We start from the raw sequence: 18,180 nt of genomic DNA, 5'->3' as shown, positions 1-18,180 counted from the left end.
TCACTGATTATATTGTAATGTAGTTGACTGCAGGTTTATGAAATCGTGACTGTGGATTAGAACATGCCACGCCATGAATTTCTAGACGTGCCACTTGCCTGAGAAAAACACCCGTTCTACGAGTTCAGCAGCCACAAACCCAGGGCTCTCACTGTGTACATTGAAGCCGGGCAGCGCGTGTCCTCTGCGCGTAAAGACCAATCACATTACAAGGTTACCGTGCCACATGATCCAACTGAGCACCTGACGAATTTTTACGTCCAATCAAAGCGCTGCCTCCGCCACCACCCCGGAAAAACGTGTTTTTCACCCTTCCAGCAATAAGAATGGCGGCTGTTAGGCTCATACTCCGCCGGTGCAATGCAGCAGTGGGCTCCGGAAATCTCGCCGCCCTCGGGGTCATACAGAGGAGACATGCATCCCACTTTACCTTCCAGCCCGACCCCGAGGCCATAGAGTACGGTGAGCAGCAGAGGCGGGAAGCGGGAGAAGGTTACTGGTGATCAGTGAAACTTCAGCCCTTGTTAGGTCAATTCAAGTGCTTCAGTGTCCCACACTCAGTCGAGTAAGATAACAGATTTCACAGGCCTCCGTTGTTCTCGGGGCGCTCTACCAGTGCTGCTAAGTGGAATATGTTGCACTTTCGGTCAGCCTTTGGTTTTGGATCTGAGCAAGTTCGTTTTTAGCCTATATGTATAGAGGTTAAAGCCAAATTACAAACCCCAAAATGCAAAGCAAAGACTTGCAGCAGTTGTCATGCACGACATGCTTCCACTTTGCATTAAATTCTAGTTGCGTTTGTTTACTGCTTCATTTCTCCGAGACGCCGAAGTGCATTTGCGGATGTGTAGCACGCTTCAGAGCAGTGCTTGGTTGCAAGGGAAGCGTTTTAGTGTACTGCATGAGTGGCCACAATAGATCGCTTAACTTGTATTGGGTGGCACTCGCTGAGCCTAGACATGCAACGGAGGGAGCGGCATATGGGAAGGAGCTCTTGCATTTTACATGTTTTTTTCCTTGACTCTTCCGTATTGTGTGAGTATTCCTGAATGTACAGATCCTTTGGACTGGCACGTAGTCGAGATTAAACGATACGCAATGGATGCAATCGGTTAGTCGGACTGTCTGTTTAATCCACAGTGGCCAAAGGAGGGAAAGAATACAGTCGGCTGTAGTGGATGATTACAGGCAGTCTAGGGGTTGTGCTTGGTACAGACAGTATAGTATGGAGTCTGTATAAAGTCAGATATTGATGCTTAGGCTGTAAAAAAGCCAATTGAGGTAGTAAGTAATACAGATGATATAAACAAACGTATTACTCAGTTCCGAATCGCCGCATACAGTCAATCTATAGAATGAACCACATGGTTTGCTCATGACCTGAGGTTAGCCACCATGGTTTCTCTTCGACTTAAATCGATCAGTTGTTCACATATAGTAGTTAGTACTTCACAAGCTATACAACATTATAGACACTAACATTAAGCAATACATATTAGGTTCTGTTTCAGTTTGGTGTTTTGCAAAATCATTTACAATGGCTACGGTTTTTTAAGTGTCTTTTGCTTCAAATCAACCTATGATACAAATATTTTCTCCTCTCTTACAAGGAGCGCTGGCTGCCTAAAGAGAAATAGCACTCAAGTCCTTTGTAAATACAACACAGGTCTGGAGGTTGAATAAAATAAATAAAGCTTTAATTTGTCACACAGTGTCCTCTGAAGACAGAACAACTGTTTTTCCCCTCTTATCCCATTAGGAGATGGCAGCCTAGGAGAAGATAGGATATGCTGTATTTTACGTTTAGATCCCATACTCATTATCAGTAACTTGCATTTATTTCAGCAAGCTTTTCATTCATGAACTTTGATTTTGGCCTATTGAAAAAAGCCTTGCAGCTTAAAAATGTTAACCCCTAATACAGAGGTAGTCAGCAGACTTAGAATTTCTCGTGAGGTGATATCCCCCTGGATTAATATGGCTATCCAGCACACCTAGTGAGCATTTCACGTTATTCTCGCTCTTCATCAGTGAGCTGAGAACCTCAAGACTCATGATTGCCCGAGCAAATTCCAAAATGGCAAGCTCAGTTCTCATCTTAAGGCCTGTAACATGAAATTTGCTGGCAATGCAAAAAGACCCTTTAGACAGAGATTTTCAAGATTCCCCCAATTAACTCTTATGCCAAGGGTCAGGATTTCTGCACCATGAAGAATCGGTAGGATTGATTTACCTGCAATGGCCTAACATCTTTGAGAGGCGACCTAACAGTGTGTCAAACTTCTTGGGACCTTTAGTTGAAGAAATTAATGTCGTTTTCAGCATGGCTCCCATTCTAGGTTCTTGGAAAAGTGAAGAACAAGGTATTTATCAAAACTGACCTCTTTTAACAATATCTCATTTAAGAGACAGTCAAACTTCCTAGCTTGCTTAGACAAATCAGCATCGTAGGGGTGGGGTACAGACCTCTCTATACTCTTGACGAGTGTTGTTCGTTTTACAATGAGGTTCTTTGAGGGTGGCGGTTTGTATCACAGGTTTCTTTGGGGACTTGGTTTATTGAGGGAGAGGCTCAGACATGCCAGTCATGGAACAGCCTGTCGCTTCGGGCCCTATACAATTCCATACAATTGGTAGACACATGGCACATACACAGTCCTTAACACTTCATAGCCTGGACCTCAGCTTGAGAGCAGGCTTCTCCCTATCTGACACTAAAACCGTTGGGGGTCCTCTCTTGGAATGTGAATGAGCTCAGAGATCAGGTTAAAAGGGGATTGGTGGCCCAATATATACGGTGGCTACAAGAAGACTTGGAGGCACAAATCTCAGGGGAAGAGATACAGGCTGCAATAGCAAACTTGAATCCAGTAAAGCTCCAGGCCCTAAAGGGATCCTAGCTGAGTTTTTAAGAGATATAGGAAACTGCTTAGTCCCCATTTACAGAATATGTTCCTGGAAGCCGACCAGCAAGGTATCATTCCTTCAGATTTAAGCTGGGCGATTATCGTGGTTATACATACGGAATGTAAGCCAAGGGACCAATGTGACCCATACCTCCTGATATCTTTGCTTAATATCGAGGTTAAAATTGTGGCAACGGTGTTTGGCCCAAGACTTATAAAGGTTATTTACCCCCTTATACACAGGGACCAGTCGTTCTTTATGCCCAGTAGATTTATCAGGTATAACCTATGGAGGGCACATAACTGGTTAAATACTATTGACAGCCGGGCAGAGGCTCGTATCCTTTTCACACTTGATGCGGAAAAGGAGTTTTGATGCAGTGCATTGGCCATTCCTGGAACAACCCTTAATGAAATTTGGCTTTGGCCCTCTCTAGCAAAAATGGGTAAGACTGTTTGATCAACACCCGGTGTCAGTGGTCCGAGTAACAAAGGGGTTTCTTCGGGTTTTTCTATCTGCAGTGGGATGAGGCAAAGGTGCCCCCTGTCCTCTCTCCTCTTCGCTTGTACTATAGCATCTCTAGCCTGCATTGTGCAGAGTAATCCTGGAGTCAGGATTCGGAGTGGGGTGTTGATAGTGCAGAGGAGAAAAATCGTTCTTTAAATGGACAATGTCCTGCTATATGTTTCAGGTCTCTCCACAACAAAATAGGTCAAATCACTGTCAAAGCTATTTCATCACCAAAAGAAGGAATACTTGGGCTGTATGTATACATTCAGACTAACCACTAAACAGAGATCACAGTTAGAGTTTTGTACTATAATCACACGTGCTAATATTTGTAATGTCTTTTTACCTCTCCTGAAAGTCATGAGCCCCGTTCCATGTCTGATTAGACTGCTAGCCACCCGCCCCCCCCCCCCCTCCCCACATACGTGCCTCAAGGCCTCAGCATTTGCCCTGCAATCCATGGGCAGCGCCTGTCATTTTCGATGGCAGGGCTCAATTCTTGCTTCTGCTCTCTGCACCCACTCAGCAGTTCGGTAATATCAGCCCGACCAGGCAGCTCCTCTGCGGCTCAGCTATGTCTGCATGGCTCAGTTGAATGAATGAATATCTGTAGGACTCGTGGCTGTGCTCTTGCAGCACTTAGTTTAGCACAGATGATCTATAGACAGGGCCACTGGAATTATGCAGCAGGAGAGGGCCAAATTACGTTGCAGGGTTGAGTAAATTATTCAACAAGAAAAGACAAATTATGGGGCATAATGCAGCACACTTTGTGATAGTTTTACTTCATTATTTTGTCACTTTTAAATTTGGTAATACGGTCTGGGCATTGGTAGCAACTCAAAAGTACATGTTTAAAAACCAAATATACCAACAAGCAACAGAAAGGATGCCAGTCTAGCTTTGTAGATGCCCTTCCACTGTGCGGCAACACGTCACTTCATTTTAAGTAACTTTTGAGCTGTTTGAGCTAGAAACAACATTTTTGTCTTGGAAGCTGCAGATTATGCAGCAGAAAATGTATTTTGCGCAAATCTAAAGTTATGTGACAATGTCTGCTGCTGCCCAATCCCAATGACCCTGACTATAGAGAATACCCACAACAGGCCAGAGATCAGTCGTTGGCCTGCCTTGGATACAGTTGACTATAGATAAGTATTAAGAGTTATTTGTGGTGTGCTCAGACGAGAGGAGCAGCCACATGGAGTGCTGTTTAGGATATATCCATGGCCTCTACTGTCATGCATTGGTTACCGGCAGTCATTATCATTTGTCAGAAACAGACCCTTGACAAAAATGAACATGATATGTTACAAGATTGTATGCTGTAGACTGATGTCCTGCTTGAGCAATTACATTCAGTGCTATAGAAAGTTTGCAGTGCCTGGTTACTTTTGGATGTTTGTAAAGTCCTGCTTTCCATCTATTTTTGCCTTCTTACCTTTGTTCTTTCTTTTGCCTTCTTCCCATCTATTTTGCCTTCTTTCCATTGTCTTTCCTTGTTTCTTGTTTGCCTTCTTTTTTCTTCCCTCTTCTTTCCTTCTTCCCTTTCTTCCTTTTTGCCTTCCTTCCCTTTTTGCCTCCATCCCATGCTTCCTTTTGCCTACTTACCTTGCATGCTTTGCTTCCTTCCCTACTTTCTTCCCTTTTTCTATTGTCTTATTTCTCAATGGCAAGGCAGGTAGCCAGACCATAGGCTTTTTTTATTTTTTATTTTTTAGGTTTTTTTTTTAGATTTGTGTTAAAAGGACCTTTTGATTTTACTAACAGTATCGTATGTTTGACATAGTAATTTATAGGGGTTTTCAGACAGACTTCATCCATTAGTCTGCAATTGTCATTCACATTTTTCTTCCACCCACTCCAGTCTGCATTAACGGTCAAAGTTAGCCCACTTCCGCCATTAACTGTCTTTACTATGAGTTACAGCTTGCTACCTTTCCTTTTCACAAGGAGCAAATCCACACATAATGTAGTTCCCTTCAGTGCGGGGTGTACCATGGTAATGTGTAGTTTTTTTAAATCAGAAAAACACTTTTGCCTTCAGCCGTTTTTTAAAATTTAATGAGGGCCCAGCAGCTTCCCGAACAATGCAGTTTTATAAAAAGCATGGCACAAAAAAAAATGCCAAAAGGCTGGTGGCTAATGCCAGACTTATTGGCTTTGCCAATGCTTATTTGTTTTTTCCTAAAAAGCTCAATTTCCCAGTAGCAGTTTTGAAATATTTTTAGAGTGGTATGCACCCATATTTCTTTCGTAATTTAAACATCAAAACGTTCCTGTTTTCCAGAATATTTTGACATTTTTCAAAAAGGAATCCCTAATACCCTCTTTATCGTCTTCCATATCATGCACTTCACTGCAACATAAGTGCAGCCCACTGTCAATTTTCAAACTTTATTTTTCCCATAATGAAATACTTGGTAGTACGTTTTATAAATCACTTTCGAGTGGAAAGACTCAAAGTTGAAATAAACCCACATTTGGATAGGATACCAGGATGTTTCAATGAAAGCATTTACAGCGGTACATTACAATGCATTAATTACGACAGTAACATTCACATTGGATTGTAATATACCTCTCTGTAAATGACATTTACATCACAAACATTCACATCGCAACTGATGTAAAATGTAAAAATAATAGATAGCACTGACAACGTTGACAGCATTTTATATCCTCTTTCTGGTGCTGTGTTCAGACAGTAAGTAATGCATTCTTTTGGACGTTTGAAAGAGACAACACTGCCATCTACTGTTTTTGATTGTAAATGCAATGTTAATCTTAATACTTTATTATCAAAAGAAAAGGTATATATTTTTAACCTGATCCAAAACTTAACAATGTACTTTTTAACAAAACCGTAAAAATTCTATTTTATAATTTACATTTAATTGAAATATTATTCATTCATTTTCTACCCATTCTTTGCCCCATATAGCTAATATTAACATAGTTAATGTACTCCATTCAAATGACAAGTCACCCATTGCATTTATATTGCCTAATCAACCAGTTCCTAAATAGAATGAAACCTGCTAATACATATTTAATGTTAATTAAAATTTGAATGTTACTTGAATTTTATTACATTTATGGCCTGATTACAACTTTGGAGGAGTGTGTTAATCTGTCCCAAATGTGATGGATATCCTGCCCACCGTATTACGAGTTCCATAGGATATAATGGACTCGTAATATGGCGGGTGGTATATCCGTGACATTTGAGACAGATTAACACCCTCCTCCAAAGTTGTAATCAGGCCCTTAATGTTTAATAAAGTACTACACATCTTTTGCCCTATAGCAGTGTAATTACCTGTTCTTAAATTGCTTGATGTTCATATGAATTGCTATTTTAATTGTATTTAAATAGCGCTTACTACCCCTGACGAGGAGTCAAAGCACTTTTTTGGCGAGTAGCACGCTACTCCGTAACCCAAAAAGAATTAGTGAAATATGAATACAGTTTTAGTATTATTATGAGTTAATTTGAGCCGCCGATATGTGAGTTTGTTAGTTGGATTGACTGGAGTAATGGAGGGAAGAATCCAGAAGTGTTCATTGGGAGTTTATGGTAATATGATTTAGGCTTGGGGTGAGTAAAGGGGGGGGATGGAGGAGGGAAGAGTCTGTGTGAAGGGTTAGGGAGATCATAGTAGCAGGGTGAGATAAATGAGGAAGAATTTAGTAGGGTTGTTTGGGAGATCATGGTAGTAAAGGGAGGATTTGGTGAGTTAGATGTGGAAGAGGAGGGAAAAGCTTAGGCAGGGTTATTTAGGAGATGAAAGTAGTATAATTGATTTGGGATGAGTCAGAGTGGGGATGGAGGATAGATTGATGGAGACATGATATATGGTGATGGATAGACAAAGTGTGATAAAAAATGAGAGCAGGATTCATAAGTATCTAATATAACTACTTATGTAGGAGTTATCGAATAACCTATAAACATGTTAAGCATAGAATAACACACACACACACACACATGCACATGTATATGTACATACATATTTAAACCATGAGTAAATATACATTAGTAAAACAGGTTTAAAGAGTATGTGTGTAGTTTATTGTTATGACATAGTGGCAATACATATTTTCTAAAGAACTATATAAAACTAGAATATACACACAAACAGATAAAAAAATATTTATCAGCATAGGCATATGCAGTCCATAGATGTTTGAATATCGTGGTTATGAAGGGAAGAGCCAACTCTAGTAGTTTTTTTGAAGACTCTTATAGTTGGGGGTAGTGAATTCCATAGTTTGGCTGCTTGAACGGAGAAGTATGTACCACCTATAGTCTTTTTCTTGTATGGTGGTGTTCTAAGGTGGGGTGCCAATCTTGAGCGGAATTTTCTTTGTTTAGTGTATTTGGTTATTTTGTTTCTGATAAAGAGCAGTCCTGTTCCATGTATAGCTTTGTGGGCGATACAAAGCAGCTTGAAGGTGCATCTTCTGGCAACGGGTAAACAGTGTAGTGCTCTCAAGGCAGGGGAGATGTGGGCTTGTGGCTTTACATATAATAGTAGCCTGACTGCGGAGTTCTGAATACGTTGTAGCTTTTTCATAATAGATAGAGATGATCCATGATAGAGGCCATTGGCATAATCCAGTTTGGATAGTACAAGCGAGATAGTAGCTTGCACCTTGTGTGGAAATCCGAGGTGGGGGAAGATGCATCGTAGATTCTTCAAGGTGATGAAGCTTGTTTGTGCTCATTTGTCCACTTGGGCATTCAATGTTAACTTGGAGTCCATGGTGATTCCAAGGTTTTTAACCTCCTTGCATAATTTAGGAGGTGGTCTGAGATCGCCAGGCAAGGCGCACAGTGGGTCATAATTTCCGGTCACCACAGAGTATTTCTGTTTTGGAGGCAATTAGTTTGAGATGGCTCCAAGTCATCCACTGATCAAAGGCTCTGAGGCAACTGAAGATTAGTGAGTTTTCAATATTTTTGGGGTATCTAATTTAAGTGGTATTTGTGTGTCATCTGCATAGTTGTAGCATGTGAGATGAAAATCATTGATCAGTTCTAGTAATTATATCATGTAGATGTTGAAAAGCAAATGTGAGATGATTTGATCCTTGGGGAACCCCTGCTTTTGTGAGGTAGGGTTTGGACGAGAAGGGGGCGAATAGAAGATATTAGTTATTTTTTGAAGGTAAGATGTAATCCAGTCGAGAGCAGTCCCTTCTATGCCGGCTTCGTGGAGTCTTTGAGTTAGGGTGTCATGGTCAACTGTATCAAAGGAACCCGAGATGTCCAAGAGAAGTAGTGCAGCAACTCCATTGCGGTTGACTGTGTTTTTAAGATCATCCAAGATTGCTATGAGTGCCGATTCAGTGCCTCTTCCTGGGCGGAATCCAGTTTGGAAGTTGTAGTGCTTTCCTCTTATTTAGTTTCTAAGCACTAACATAACACAACAGAAATGCACTTCTGAGGTCAAAGAAGACTTTTATTGTTATTTTATTCTTCCCCAACCACAATGTTTATGAATGAATGACGAATTAGTAGCTTTCAAGTCCGCGTTAATCAAACAAAATATATCAGTTTGCAATATACACAGCAGGTTATATTTATAAGATATTGAATGCAAAGCAAAACAAATACTTCACCGTGTAGGAACTATTTACAGCTACATCTTTCTAAGGTCTGCAAGCTGAGACCCCTGTCAGCCGCGAGAAAGAGTGTCATCTACCCACACGGGATGCTGGCAACTGGCGCCAAGCTCCAGCACGAGGTCCGGCAGATTCGAATCTGACTCTCTGCAGCCTGTTACATTCGTTACAAAGGTGTGCCCCCTCCTCTCAGACCTGGGAAACTGAGCAAGCCTTTTGGAGACTGGCCAGGTCTCCAAGACTACTCCTGTTCCCAAGCTCAAGGGAAGAGAAACAACGCCCATGTACTCTCTCTTATCAGGTCTAGTCTACTGTGAGAGCAAAACATCTTGGTTCTCTGGTGCAAAAACACAGCTTGGAAAAATACAGAACTATTCTCAACTGCAATGTCTAACTCCACGTTAAAGGCAATGGGCAGCTAACCTAAATATCAAATGCAATGTCATGTTAAAGGCAATAGGCAGCTAACCTAAATATCAAATGCAATGTCTAGTGTCATGTCAAAGCCAATAGGCATCTAAGCTGAATACAAAATGCAATGTCTTATATCATGTCAAAGCCCATAGGCAGCTGAGCTGAATACAAAATGCAATGTATAATATCATGTCAAAGCCAAAAGGCAGTTAAGCTGAATACAAAGTGTAATATATGATATCATGTCAAAGCCAATAGGCAGCGGAGCTGAATACAAAATGTAATATATAATATCATGTCAAAGCCCATAGGCAGAATATCTAATAGCATGTCAAAGTCAATAGGCAGCTAAATTGAATACATCATGTCAAAGTCAATAGGCATGCAATGTCAAAGCCAATAGGCGGCTAGACTGGATACAGCATGTCAAAGCCAATAGGCAGAATACAGAATGTAATGACTAATGCAATGTCAAAGCCCATAGGCGGCTAAACTGAATACAGAAAGCAATGGCTAATGCCATGTCAAAGCCAATAGGCACAATACAGAATGTAATGACTAATGCAATGTCAAAGCCCATAGACGGCTAAACTGAATACAGAAAGTAATGGCTAATGCCATGTCAAAGCCAATAGGCGGCTCAACTGAACAAAACATACCATGTGCTACTGGTGAACATTGAGCAACTAATATGCGCAGTGGTGAAACACAAAGTCATTGGTCAAAACAAAACTCCATCAAATAGCAGGACATTCCGCCCTTTGACCAATGAATTTTTGTTTCACATATCTCATATTTCAAAAAAACAAAAAAAACATCAGCACAAAAAAAAACATTATCAGCAAATCAAATTTCAATGATCAAAGCAATCCCTGTAAAGCAATAGAAGTGAATTAACACATTGATTTCATGACCTTTTCATATCAGATACATCTACATAGAAAAGACTGGGCAATTTTTTTTTTTTTCTGAATGAGTCTCTAATTCAACAGTGTTAGCAATTTGATGTGGCATGAGTTCTACTCATGTAAAGATGCACGGTCCACTTGAAAGGTTTGCTGGAAGATAAGCAAAAGTCAGAGTTCCATACGAGAGGGGAAAAAAAAAAAAAACACAGCAAACAAGTTGAACTTGAACTGAAGGCGCAGTTTGCGCAAAATGGATCCATGGTGCTGGCACTTTACTCAGCCAGGTTCAGGTTGGGGATTCGGTCCCTTCCCCGACCCCACACGCACACACCGGAAGGGGGACCACGCAGCACACTCAGGGACAGTGGCGAAACGTGGTCGGATCTGCAAAAGAAACAAGTATGACTTTTCTTGCAAATAACATTTTTCATTTAAACTGCACCCTTCCTCTTTCTTTCCCTGTTTTATAATCAGCAGGACGTTTTTGAGGCCCTTTGTTATATTTTCTGTAGGTTCTGGAGGGTAACTTGGGGCGTCAGCCCACACATCAGCACTGAGGTTTTTATCTGCTGCACCACAGCTTCCCTTTTCTTGCACTGTCAGAAGGGCTGGGGCAGACTCATTCTTTACCAAACCTCCATTCACTGCATTTTTGTCAAGTTGGGCCATTCTGTCTCCAATTTGTATGAATGAATCAGATTCTTTTCTAGGTATCAGCATAATTTCGATTTTTCCTTGGTAATTTGCAGCAATCACTCTCCCTAAAACCTGATCACTTTGCCATTTCTGTCCTGGTAACTTTCCTCTCCCCAACTGCTCTGTGACTGCTTGCATGACAGATTGCTTTTGTGCATGCTGCACAGTTTTTATCAAATCTAGGGGAATGGGCATCTCTCTCATCTCTGCCCACCTGTAAGTGGCCTTTTCACATTTCTGGGGCACCCACATAGCTATCCCCACTAAGGCAGAATTCTGGGTGAACACTTCTCTCTCTGCATTTTTCTCATTAACATCTGCAAGGTAATTGAACCAGTTAGGTGCAAGCCATGTGGCTAAAACATTATCAAAGAACCAAAAATCAGCGTAAAAATGACACATCTCACGTAGCTCTTGCTTTAAAATCTGACACACATTATACAACGCTGTTCCTTCTACTGTGCCAGAAAATAACATTTCAGTCAATGAATCATTAGTAAAACAAACATGCTTTTTATCTTCAGTAGACACGAATTCAAATGGTGCACACAATTTCATTGATAATTCTTTTACCTGTGGTACTCTAGCCCTGTCTTGCAAGTACCAGATCCATTGTATGATTCTAGCTAGGGGCACTATTTTCTTTCCTTGTTCATGATTTAAATGTACATAAGTATTTCCTTCTTGCACTGCGCAGAAACCTAAAGTCTGCATTATTTCATTTGCCAAATCACAAGCGCGCAGCTGCATATTATTTTTCACAGTGACCATGTACAAAAGTGTTAGGATTTCTCTCAAATGAGGGCTATTCTTTATCCTAAAATCAAACAAGCTAATGAAACTCGGGGTGTCTTGCTCTAAAATCTTTCGTTTTACTTGTGCATTTTGCAACGGTAACTCGTCGTCCGTGTTATCAGTTAAGGAATGCACTTTGGCTGCCAAAAACCCTGGCTCACACGGAAACTCAGTGCAGCTCGGAGCTGTCGTAACCCCCTCATTACTGGAATGGGACAAGAAAGATTCTTCAAAAACAGCCCTTTTATAACTTTCAGTCTTATTTTGAATTATTGTATCCAGGCTAATTTGCTCACGTAAATTCCTATTTTCATGTTCCAACTTCCTACATTTCTCCTGCATTTCTCTGTAAGCAGATAAAGGTATCCAGACCTTTCTGTCATCATTACTTCCAAAAGACACGTTTTCTACATATATACAACGGGAATTATTTCTCAAAACATTATCAGGCCTTTTAGCTAAACATGCATTTTCTACTGTAATTCCCCAAACAGAAAACAATTCACAGTTTTTCTTAGCACCATCAGGCAGTTCATCAACACATGTATTCTCAGACATGGTCTGCCGTGCTACTGTGATTCTCCAAACAGAAAACAATTTCTGTAATTCTCCAAACAACAAAAAACAATTACACTTTTAAAGTGTGCACTTAGAAATCTACTAACTCGTCAAACCCCTTCTTAATCACCTCTTAATGACCGACCCCACTTCTGGTACCAATTGTAGTGCTTTCCTCTTATTTAGTTTCTAAGCACTAACATAACACAACAGAAATGCACTTCTGAGGTCAAAGAAGACTTTTATTGTTATTTTATTCTTCCCCAACCACAATGTTTATGAATGAATGACGAATTAGTAGCTTTCAAGTCCGCGTTAATCAAACAAAATATATCAGTTTGCAATATACACAGCAGGTTATATTTATAAGATATTGAATGCAAAGCAAAACAAATACTTCACCGTGTAGGAACTATTTACAGCTACATCTTTCTAAGGTCTGCAAGCTGAGACCCCTGTCAGCCGCGAGAAAGAGTGTCATCTACCCACACGGGATGCTGGCAACTGGCGCCAAGCTCCAGCACGAGGTCCGGCAGATTCGAATCTGACTCTCTGCAGCCTGTTACATTCGTTACAAAGGTGTGCCCCCTCCTCTCAGACCTGGGAAACTGAGCAAGCCTTTTGGAGACTGGCCAGGTCTCCAAGACTACTCCTGTTCCCAAGCTCAAGGGAAGAGAAACAACGCCCATGTACTCTCTCTTATCAGGTCTAGTCTACTGTGAGAGCAAAACATCTTGGTTCTCTGGTGCAAAAACACAGCTTGGAAAAATACAGAACTATTCTCAACTGCAATGTCTAACTCCACGTTAAAGGCAATGGGCAGCTAACCTAAATATCAAATGCAATGTCATGTTAAAGGCAATAGGCAGCTAACCTAAATATCAAATGCAATGTCTAGTGTCATGTCAAAGCCAATAGGCATCTAAGCTGAATACAAAATGCAATGTCTTATATCATGTCAAAGCCCATAGGCAGCTGAGCTGAATACAAAATGCAATGTATAATATCATGTCAAAGCCAAAAGGCAGTTAAGCTGAATACAAAGTGTAATATATGATATCATGTCAAAGCCAATAGGCAGCGGAGCTGAATACAAAATGTAATATATAATATCATGTCAAAGCCCATAGGCAGAATATCTAATAGCATGTCAAAGTCAATAGGCAGCTAAATTGAATACATCATGTCAAAGTCAATAGGCATGCAATGTCAAAGCCAATAGGCGGCTAGACTGGATACAGCATGTCAAAGCCAATAGGCAGAATACAGAATGTAATGACTAATGCAATGTCAAAGCCCATAGGCGGCTAAACTGAATACAGAAAGCAATGGCTAATGCCATGTCAAAGCCAATAGGCACAATACAGAATGTAATGACTAATGCAATGTCAAAGCCCATAGACGGCTAAACTGAATACAGAAAGTAATGGCTAATGCCATGTCAAAGCCAATAGGCGGCTCAACTGAACAAAACATACCATGTGCTACTGGTGAACATTGAGCAACTAATATGCGCAGTGGTGAAACACAAAGTCATTGGTCAAAACAAAACTCCATCAAATAGCAGGACAGAAGTCTGAAAGTATGGAATTGTCTTCAATGAATTGTGACATCTGGGTGAATGTTGCTCTTTCTATCAGTTGGCCCAGGAAAGGTCCATTTGTGATTTGTCTGTAGTTGTTGGGGTCTTGCGGGTCTAGGTTTGTTTTCTTTAATAACGGTCGTATGTATGCCTTTTTCAGGTCTTCATGAAAAGTTCATGTAGTTAAAGAGTTGTTGATGATTCTTCTTACAGGTGTGGCAGCAGAAGTAGATAAAATAATGTTCTTGAAAATGTGTGGTGGGCAAGGGTCAGAAGGGCAACCGGAAGGTCTGCTTACTTTGACCAAATCCATAAATTCACCTTGTGATATTTGTTTGAAGAACTGTAGAGGCTGGGTTGGTTTAGTCTTAGAGGAGATTTTAGGAATGGTGCTAATGGTTTTCTTCAGTTTTAAATAGGAGTCCATTGTGTCTGCCTTGGTTATGTAATGAGTTGCCAGTTTGTTTGTGAAATCTTGAGTAGTGGGATGACTTCCTTCCATGCATGTAGGTTTTCGAAATTCATTGAGAATTTTATAAAATTCTTTGGTTGCAGAGTTAGCATTTTGAATTATGTCTGAGTAGTACCTTTTTTATTTTGTTTTATTTTTTTAGCTTTTTTAATTGATGATTTGTATATTCTGTTAAGTTTGCGTAGCTGCAGTTTGTGTTGACTGTTTGTTTTGAGCCAGGTCCACTGCAACTTTCTGATTTGTTGCTTTATCTTTTTAAGTTCTGTGTTTCTTCAAGGTGTTGGTTTTCTTTAGTCGTGTTTAGTTTTTCTGGGTGGTATTAGAATATCAAAAGCTTCATGTAGCCACTCATAACGTTTTGGAACAGAATTAATTGTATCTAGATCTGTGTTGGCTGTTAGTTGTGTTTCTAAGTCATCAAAATTGAGTTCGCTCAAAGGTCGATGGGTGCATGTATGTAAGTAGTTGTGGGGTGTGTTGATTTGGGAGTTTTATGTTGGAAGTTGGAAAGTGGTCTGACTGTGATTGGCGTGATGCTATGAATGGTAACTAGTTCAGGCTTAGCAAAAATGACATCTAGGATGTGTACCATTTACAGGATGCCAACCTTTTGTCTTTCCTCCTGACCACTCAAGGTTGGTGTGGCTGTTTCTCACTTTGTTCAGAATGGTCATAAGTTTGAGTATATTGTAATGAGGTTTGAGACTATCTAGAAAAGCGTCTGGGAATGTGTAGTTGTTAGGTGGAGGTCTGTAAAGCAGGAGAAAGTTATAGGAGGAAGTTGGAGTAGGGTGGCATCTGGTGAGGAGGGCTTCACAACCTTGTATGAAAATGTTGTCTGTTTTACTGAGATTTATTGCCTGTTTGAATATAATAGCTAGTCCACGTCCTCTCTTGCCTACATGGTTTTGTGTGATGGTTTGATAGTCCAGAGGAAGGGCTTCATGCAACACTGGTGCGATGTCATCTCCCAACCATGATTCTGTTATGAATAGTAAGTCAGGTTGTGTGTCTGTGAGCAGGTCGTAGATGTGGTGCTTGTTTTTTGAGAGTGACCGAATATTTATGAGCTGGCAGTTTAGAAAAAGTGTGTTAGTGGCAGTGTTGTTTTGCTTAGGAGAAGGGTAAGCAGTATATTATGAGCTTGTAGCAGGTGTGCTGTTAGTTGTGATAACTGTGTGAGGGTCACAGTAGTTTTGTTTTTCAATATAGTGTTCCTCTTCCAGCAGGTTTAGGAGGCATTTTGTTGGTTCTGTGTGTGTGGGTGGTGGACTTGGTGGCTGAGAGAGACATGAAGAGTGTACTGTTTTTTGTAGGGTAGCCTTATTATGTAATAGACAAGGGGTTGCAAAGTTGTTATGCGTGGCATATTTTTTAGTTTGTTTGCGTCTGTTTAGTGTGGATGGAGTATGGGTTAGGGGTGGTGGAGGAGCATGTGGATCATGATGTAAGGCTTTAAATTGTGCAATGGAGGTGAGGCGGGTGAATGAAAGTTGTTGGGTTGGGGTGCTTGTGGTAGATGTTTATGACGAGTGAGAATGTAGGGGTAAAGATTGGATGGGATTTGTATTCTTTTTGTAGTCATGAGGGTGGGAGTGGGTGTGACGATAAGTATAATGAATGTTTGTGTTGACTGGTTGTGCTGATGTGTGTGGTCTATTGTCTTTGTGGAATAGTGAGAGGGGATATTGATGTAGTTGTTTTTGGTGAGGGATTTGGATGTGAGTAAATGCTGGTGAGAGGAGTTAGAGTATTACAGGGGGTGTTGATGTGTTTTAGAGATGAATGTATGAGGTTTGTAATAGGGGATGGATGTGTGTCAGGGGAGTTTGTGTTAGTTGTGATGACTGGAAGAGGTAATGTGTGGAGTGTGAGGATAGTATAGTTGAGCATAATTGGTGAAGAGAGGGGAAGGGCGTAGATGATGTGTTGGATATAATACATATACTCAAATAGAAAGATCATCTAATAGGTATTAAATGTAGTTTACTGAATGTAACTACATTTTGCTGATTAAATTGCTTCCCACTAATTTGTCCCAATATTATTCATTTGACCTGTTCATAACTCGGTTGTAAATTAAAAAATAATACTTCTAAAACATTGTAATTTCTAAATAAATTTCTTCCCACATTTTGACCCTGTATCAGTTTAAAAGTCCCATAATGCATAGAATCAAATTTGAATTCAGATACATTAGAAATAATTAAATAAATGTATGAGGCTGGCCTGGCTTATAGTGGGTACCTTGTGGTACTTACACCTTGTTCCAGGTCCAGTTATTCCTAATTAGTAGAATAGAAGTGTTCTAGCAGCTTAGGCTGATAGAGGTAGCTATAGCAGAACAGCTTAGGCTGAACTAGGAGACATACAAAGCCCCTACTATACCACTAATATCATATAGCACTATATCCTAAGAAAACACAATACTCAGAGTTACTAAAAATAAAGGTACTTTATTTTAGTGACAGTATGCCAAAAAGTATCTGAGAGGATACACTCCCTTAGGAGAAAAGTAATATACACAAATTATATGCACACAAACCAAAATCAGGTAAGTAATAGTTAGAAAAGTAGTGCAAACAATGTAGAACACAATATAATGCAATAGGGAGAAATAGGCCTAGGGGCAACACAAACCATATACTCCAAAAGTGGAATGCGAACCACGAATGGACCCCAGGCCTAGTGTAGTGTGTAGAGGGTCGCCGGGAGTGTAAGAAAACACTAAGGGTGTCCAAGATACCCCACCCCAAGACCCTGAAAAGTAGGAGTAAAGTTACCCTTCTACCCCAGAAAGACACTAAAGTCGAGATAGGGGATTCTGCAAGGACAACAACTGACTGCAAAACACTGAAGGCGGATTCCTGGCCCTGTAAAGGAAGGGGACCAAGTCCAAGAGTCACGCAAGTGTCCGGGGGGGGGGCAGGAGCCCACTAAATCCCGGATGAAGGTGCAAAAGGGCTGCCTCCAGGTGGAAGAAGCCAAAGATTCTGCAACAACTGAAAGTGCCAGGAACTTCTCCTTTGGTCAGAAGATGTCCCACGGCGTGCTGGAGGATGCAGAGTTGTTTCCACGTAGAAAGACTGCAAACAAGCCTTGCTAGCTGCAAGAGTCGCGGTTGAGGATTTTGGGTGCTGCTAGGGCCCAGGAAGGACCAGGAGGTCGCCCCTTGGAGGAGGAGGAGACAGAGGGGGCGCTAGGCAACACAGAGAGCCCACGCAGAAGCAGGCAGCACCCTCAGAAGTAGCTGAACAGGCACTTGAAAGATCTGAGGACAGCGGTTGACTCAGAGTCACAAAGGAGGGTCCGACGACGTCGGAATCCAACTCAGCGAGTTGGGCAATGCAGGACCCAAGTGGTGGGGACCTGGGCTAGGCTGTGCACAAAGGAATTCTTGCAAAAGTGCACAGAAGCACGAGCAGCTGCAGTTCACGCAGTACCCAGGATTACTGTATGCCGTGGGAGGCAAGGACTTACTTCCACCAAATTTGGACAGAAGGGCCACTGGACTGTCGAAGACACTTGGACCCAGCTCCTGTGTTCCAGGTACCACGCTCGTCAGGATGAGAGGGGACCCAGAGGACCGGTGATGCAGATGTTTGGTGCCTGCGTTGGCATAGGGAAGATTCCGTTGACCCACGGGAGATTTCTTCTTGGCTTCTAGTGCAGGGTGAAGGCAGACAGCCCTCAGAGCATGCACCACC

The 18,180-nt window shown here is 41.2% G+C and overlaps 1 protein-coding gene across 1 annotated transcript in view; it reads left to right on the top strand.

The window, feature by feature from the left end:
- Window positions 1-281: 281 nt before the first annotated feature.
- The window catches only part of BCKDHB (branched chain keto acid dehydrogenase E1 subunit beta), an 880,450-nt gene continuing 862,551 nt past the window's right edge, over window positions 282-18,180 (top strand). Inside the window, exon 1 of the mRNA XM_069235622.1 lies at window positions 282-462. Coding sequence (XP_069091723.1) covers window positions 327-462 — 136 coding nt within the window. The 5' untranslated portion in view covers window positions 282-326. The remainder of the gene's footprint in view (window positions 463-18,180) is intronic.

This window comes from Pleurodeles waltl, chromosome 5 (genome assembly GCF_031143425.1).
Source record: "Pleurodeles waltl isolate 20211129_DDA chromosome 5, aPleWal1.hap1.20221129, whole genome shotgun sequence".
Taxonomy (NCBI): domain Eukaryota; kingdom Metazoa; phylum Chordata; class Amphibia; order Caudata; family Salamandridae; genus Pleurodeles; species Pleurodeles waltl.
The sequence above is the reverse complement of the archived record's forward strand: the minus strand, read 5'-3'. Positions and strand labels throughout refer to the sequence as shown.